The sequence below is a fragment of the Asparagus officinalis genome, chromosome 4 (genome assembly GCF_001876935.1).
Source record: "Asparagus officinalis chromosome 4, Aspof.V1, whole genome shotgun sequence".
NCBI classification, from domain to species: Eukaryota; Viridiplantae; Streptophyta; class Magnoliopsida; order Asparagales; family Asparagaceae; genus Asparagus; species Asparagus officinalis.
In genome coordinates, this window is record NC_033797.1 from 46,201,463 (window position 1) to 46,208,394 (window position 6,932).

Consider the following 6,932-nt stretch of genomic DNA (forward strand, 5'->3'; position numbering starts at 1 on the left):
AAAATAGTTAAAAATATTTTGCCTAGGAAGTATCCGTCTAGTAGACGGATGTTTTCTGTCGATATTGTCGTCATCTTAGATGGAAATTTTTTCGTCTGGGATGCTACGTTTTTTTACTAGCGCGTTATAGATTTTAGTAACAATATATGTATCCCAACGCATGTACGAATATTTTTGTTCGCCCCTACCCCTCGGTCATTTAACAGCAGAGACTTTCACTTTTCATCTAACTATCTAACAGAAGCCCTAATATAAGTTCATTCGGTCATTTCCCCCTATTTTGCTTTTTTTACTTAAAAAAAGACTTCTTTAAGAAGCTTTGAAACAAGAAGTTGTATGTCCAATTCATCTGATGCTAGAGAAAAATGTTATGTCAAGACACATTTAAAGGACGACAATATATACTCCAATTCAAGGTTGCACATTGACGCATAGAGAATTTCGAAACATTGTATTGGCACATAACATACTTGAAACTATATAATAAAACACTCTCATACATAACAGAAGACAGACTACCACATTGCGCAAGCCAAACTCAACAGACAGGAAGACTACATACCCAACACAAACCATTAAAGCTTGCTTGCAGCTTATTGACTCTCAATGTCTCACCCATAGCTAGATAAGACCTTACTTGATAATTGGCTGCTAAGTACTGTTGCAGCTTATTACATATTTTTATATGCTTGTAGCCGTAGTCTACTTGGAATCCTCAGCACATTTAAGAGTGAGTTTGGCCTCGTAAATAGCTGTAGTGTTGTTACCAATTGATACATAAGACTTGCAGCCTTCGTTTTCATTAGTCCACTGGAGCTTACCGTTATCGGTATTGTTTTGCAGTGTGTCCCATGAGATTTCTCTGTCGAAGTAACCAGCTGGGCGGACCAGAGTGTAGGCCTGCGTATATACAAACATTCAATTTGCAGGGTCTTGTGCAAAACCCGATTAACTTTGAGGGGTCTTGTGCATATATAACCCCCATGGACTTCTTTTATACGTTTTATAGATTACGTTTCACTTTAAACATGCATGTGATTTGCAAAGAAAAAAAAGCGAGATTAGACTTGATGATGCGCTCTTCTGAGGGTTGAAGTGTAAAATCGTCAAGGAGTTCAGTCGGATAAAAGAAGTCCATGAGGTTATGTGCAGAACTCTCGAGGTGGAGGGAGTTTTGTGGAATTAAAATTAATCAGCCAGAGCATTTTATTTTTGTTTTCCTCTTCTTTCTTTATTGTTTCATTTTTTAAAAACATAACTTAAACACATACCGTGCAACTGCCCGACCACCAAGGGTTCATCCATGAGAACATGAAATCATGGTCCTTCCCTGCATCATTCTTACCGCGATAGATGACAGCGGCCGACGATCCTGCCATCGCCCCAGAGGGATGGACGTGCAGGAAAGCACCCCACTGACCGTTCAAAAGAGATTGCGGGTATGGCGCTTTCCAGAGGTGGCCGTGCCAATCATGGCTATCTTGGAAAGTGATAGGATCGCCAGTAGCATTGTAGACCACGCAGAGCGTCGAGACTCCGTCGCCGTACTGCTCCTTCAGATTCTCCACATATCGGAGGGCGTTCACGTCCTTGCTCTCCGCGTGTATCATATTGAGAGCCTCGTGTGCACGATCGCAGCGGGTTATTGGTTTGTTGTTGTATTCAGGCATTGCTTTCAGAGTCTCATCGGTGATGGGGTTGCCGAAGACGTTTGCCGCCATGTCGCTCGCCTTCTGATGAGATGAGTAACCCCTTGTACTTTGTGTAGGTATTGGTTTGCGATGAGAAACTAGACAGAAGCACACGTACATATATACACACACCAGAGGCTAACGTTTTTGATTAAACGATTTTGAAAGACCAGGTCAATAGCTAGCGACAAGGACGACTGGGCTGTGGGCCCCAAAAAAGCTCCAGTCCGCAACAGATAATTTGGTAAAACTCTTCATATGGCTCGCCAAACAAGAAGGTGAATTGTATGTTCATTAGACATTTAAGCTGGCTTGGAGGTCCTATGCTTCTTTAATTATAAAGAAAATTATGTAATTCATTAATAATATCTTCTCAATTCAGTGGGCTCCTTATTGTTTATCTAAATTATATAAAAACTTTTAATTATAGGATCCATTCAAATAAACCAATGGTATTAGTCCACTTAACCAATTGTCATTCTCTATAATCAAGATTGCAAAGGATCTAGGCTCATTAGACTTAAGGTTCTAGTGGGGCAAAGATCCTCTATATTCTTAGTTGTACAAAATCTCTACAACTCGCAAATCTAATCTTCTCAGTCAGTGAACTCGATGAATGATATTATTTATCTAAATTATATTAGAATGAATTTTTAATCGTGAGATCCACTGCAATAAACCAATAGCATAAGCATGCAACCAATTGTAAGCATTCTCCATGATTAAGATTTTAGATAACTTGAACTCGTTGGGGCATATGCATGGTTGGAAACATTATGGATATGAATCCTCGATAATCTAGAAATTTTAGCATGTATAAAAAAGAAGTTGGGGTTCTGACGATTCGATCACTTAAGCGAATTGGGCTGGGTCTGAAAATTAGGCTCCACATAACCTAACAATCTCCCACTTGGAGACTAATTTTCCCATAGTATGCTACTGAAAAGCTTCAACATCTTCAGTCTTTATTATCATTCCTTGTGACGACGGCCTCCTATATTATCAAGTAATGAGACCAGCTGAAGTCGAACACAACTTTAGTTTCTCCATAGTGACCGTCTTCGTAAGCATGTCATTCGGGTTCTTGCTTCCTTGGATCTTCACAAGCTCCAACACGTCATCATCCAAATCTGACCTTATGAAGTGATAACGAACTTGTATGTTCTTAGTCCTGGCATGAAAAGGTGGGTTCTTTGCCAAATGAATAGAGCTATGGCTATCACAGTGCAAGACACACTTCTTATTTTTCTGTCCCAACTCCTCCAAGAAACTCTACAACCATATCATCTCCTTGCTTACCTCTGTCACAGCAACATATTCTGCCTCTGTAGTCGATAAAACAACGATCTTTTGCAACTGAGAGACCCAACTGATGGCAGGCGTACCCAATGTAAATACATACCCCGTAGTGCTCCTCCTCTAATCTCTCCCACCAGCAAAATCTGTATCAACAAATCCCTGCAGACCCAACTTGTCTCTCTTGAAACATATAAAATTCTCTATTGTCCACCGTAGGTACCTTAGAATCCACTTTACTGCTTCCCAGTGTTATTCTCCTGGATCTGACATGAATCTGCTCACAGCTCCCACTGCATGGGTAATGTCAGGCCTCGTACACACCATGACATACATAAGACTCCCAATGGCTGAAGCATATGGAACCTTCACCATATAGTCTTTCTCCTCATCAGTCACTGGACACTGCTCCCTAGTCAACCTGAAATGACTAGCCAAAGGTATACTAACAGCCTTAGCATCACTCATCCCAAACCTCTTAAGCACATGTCCAATGTGTTAGACCCCAGAGAGGGGTGATTAGGGACTTATGCTAATGAAATCCGATTTTATGTTATTTAAAACTAATTAACAAGTTATCCTAGCAATTATAAAATACAACAAGATATGTGAGCTAGGATAAGTGATATACACAAGGGTAAATAAAATAAACAAGATAGTGGATGATATAAATAATAAGCAATGGACAATGACGATAAGAAATATAAACATAAAAGAAGTGCGCCAAAGTAAACTCAAACACATGATATGATCACGGAGTTCGGATCTTCCGTCCTACGTCTCCGCTCCTCACTCCCGGGGAGAAATCCACTATCACAACCGGGTTTTTTTATGCTTACCCGAATAACGTTTACATCTCACAATATCGGTTTTTAACGCTCACCGATCAACGTTCACAAACACTCACAATGTCGGTTTTCAACGCTCACCGATCAACGTTCACTTCTCACACTCGGTTTTTTAGCTCACCGAAAACTTTATAACACTAACAATGTAACAATAAATTTGTTCTTTACAATAGATGAGAACTCAATGTAGCTCACTCTCAATTGTTACAACACTCACCAACCTAATTATGCTATGTATAAAAATACAATAAGCTCAATGTGGGTGTGTGTAACAATAAGATTTATCAAATCTAAACTCAATATAAAAACTAGCTTTAAAGAAAGATAATCAAACAAATATACAAATGTAAAGCTAGAAATAGAGTTTAGAAAATTTCTCAATAGATCAAGAGGTAGAGGTAGGATAGTTGGATGCTCAAACACCAATAGATGATTTCCTCAAGCTCTTATAAACTTATTTTCACAAAAGCGGTTGACCGTGAGATTCTCACAGTCGACCGCGAACCATATTTGAAACTGAGAAAATTTTCAAAAAGTTCTACGGTCGACCGTGAGAATTTACAGGCTGACGGTCGACCGTGGCGGTCGACCGCGAAAGTCTCTAGATGTGCTACAGTCGACCGTCACGATCAACCGCGAGCCATAAAAAGGCAAGCTGGGTTTCTGACTGCAGACAGTCGACCGTGACGGTCGACCGCAAACTGATACAAAAAATATACAGGTTTTTAAAATAGTTTTCTGATTTTAAAACCCTAAAAATATCAAATAAATTCAGAAAAAATGTAAAAATTTAGAAAATGATTGTAGACATGATAATACACATGCTACAAAAACTGGTTTTTAGAAAGAACCTCCCAAATGAGAAATATCATTATTTTACAAAATAGTCCAAAACATGAAAATGTAAACATATGAGCTTTGATATTTTAGCTTAACCATGTTTTAAAATATTAAAAAATGATTATATAGACTTAGTAAAAGATGTATATGATTATTGTTAAGTCCAAAAACCAATAAAACAATATTTTCACAAAATTGCATATTCTATGCAATATAAATTCAAACAGAATAGAGTATGAAACATATGAGTGCTCTGAAAATCAACCAAGAATCAGATAAAGTCATTGAATCTTATCTCAATGAAAGAGTGCTCTGAAAATCACACTGGGAGAGTTTTAATTATTTTGAACATGATTGATCAGCCACAGCGGGAGGTTCTTAATCATTTTTATCATGATTAAGAGTGGATTATTCAGATGGTTGGTTTTCTCCTTGAATAATTAATTGGTTTCGGGTTATCCTTAAGAATACCATACATAGCATTCTTCAGAAAGTTCCCATTATCCAGAACGTACTAGGGATAGTACTTTTTCAGGAACTTCTTGTTTGTGGGAAATGTTGTTGTTCTTGATACAGAATCAAGCCTTGGTTATTGACTTCATATTCAGTTATGATAACCTCATATCCACCCCTAGCTTTTTGGGTGAACTTGAGTCCAATCATATTCCACTACATTGTTGGAGCGTGCAACTTAAGGGAGCAATTGATCCCGACATTTGAAACCAACCAAAAATCAGATAAAGTTATTGAATCTTATCTCAATGAAAGAGTGCTCTGAAAATCACAGTGGGAGAGTTTTAATTATTTTAAACATGATTGATCAGCCACAGCGGGAGGTTCTTAATCATTTTTATCATGATTAAGAGTGGATTATTCAGATGGTTAGTTTTCTCCTTGAATAATTAATTGGTTTCGGGTTATCCTTAATAATACCATACATAACATTCTTCAGAAAGTTCCCATTATCCAGAACTGTAGGTTGTCTAAAAATCACGACCCCAAGCACTCATCCCAAACCTCTCAAGCACATGTCCAATGTGTTAGCACAAAGAAATTCACGACCCCAACAGCTACCCCATCCTGCTCTCTCACCAAGTCCCAATTCATGCAGCGGGGAACAGAAGCACATTAGTAGTAAGAGATGGAAAACATCCTATGCATATAAGGGAGGAAGAAGCGATGATCTCTGATTTGCCTTAGCCATTTGTATTGACCACCATGCACGATCTCCTTCGTGATGGTGACATGATCCCCAAATAAAAAAGCTGGCTTGGTGAGCTTCTTATGGGATTCTGTTTCGAACTTAGCATTTGTAACTAGAACCCTAAGTACAAACGAACTTGGATTCGAAATCAAAGTGACATGGTCCTTGTCGGAATCTTGAAATATTGGGAGTTCTTGACGTAGATTGAACTGCATATTTAAATCCACGCCGCCCCCACGCCCAAAGTGGTGACGAAGACTTAGAGCTTTACGGGTGTAAGGCACTGCAAAAGAGAAAAGTACTTAATCAGTCAGCAGAGAAGTAAAATAAAGGAAACTTGAATCAAATCTCTAGAAAGAGAGAAAGCCTTCAAGCGCACAGTTCTAATTTGGCGTTCAAAAAGCTTATTAACGCATAGGTTGAACTCTGCGTCAAGCCTCCTAACGCACAGTTCAAATCTAGCATTCAAAAGCTTATTAACACATAGGTTGAACTCTGCGTCAAGCCTCCTAACGCACAGTTCAAATCTAGCATTCAAAAGCTTATTAACACATAGGTTGAACTCTGTGTCAAGTCTCCTAACGCACAGTTTAGATCTGGCGTTAAAAGTATATCAACGCAGAGGTCGAACTCTGAATTAAATGTCCAAACGCACAGTAAAGATCTGGCGTTAAAAGTTTATCAACGCAGAGGTCGAACTCTGCGTTAAATGTCCAAATGCACAGTAAAGATCTGGCGTTAAAAGTTTATCAACGTAGAGGTCGAACTTTGCGTTAAATTTCCGAACGCACAGTTCAGATCTGGCGTTTAAAATTTGTTAACGCAGAGGTCAGGCCTCAACGTTTCAAATTCAAAACGCAAAGTCCCAACTCTGCGTTGCAGGATCTAAACGAGTCATCTTCCTCGTTCAGAAGAACCCATCTAGGGTTTTCAAAGAACTTGCCAAAGCAAGATCTAAACGAGTCATCTTCCTCGTTCAGAAGAACCCATCTAGGGTTTTCAAAGAACTTGCCAAAGCAAGTTTGACGGCTTTAAAAAAATCAATACTTACCA

General features: G+C 38.8%; 1 protein-coding gene across 1 annotated transcript; it reads right to left on the bottom strand.

Annotated features, from left to right (window-relative positions):
- On the bottom strand, positions 703 to 1,721 carry LOC109838627 (23 kDa jasmonate-induced protein-like). The gene is made up of 2 exons (XM_020407054.1): positions 1,272 to 1,721; positions 703 to 900 (listed from the first exon to the last, which is right to left on the bottom strand). Exons 1-2 carry the CDS (start codon positions 1,719 to 1,721, stop codon positions 703 to 705), a joined length of 648 nt encoding a protein of 215 aa, XP_020262643.1.

What these genes read in the sequence shown, in the direction of transcription:
- LOC109838627 (XM_020407054.1), bottom strand. Translation starts at nt 1,721, where the DNA reads ATGGCGGCAAACGTCTTCGGCAACCCCATCACCGATGAGACTCTGAAA. An exon ending in GGTGGTCGGGCAGTTGCACG is followed by an intron (nt 901 to 1,271) that starts GTATGTGTTTAA and finishes GTATATACGCAG; the next exon opens with GCCTACACTCTGGTCCGCCC.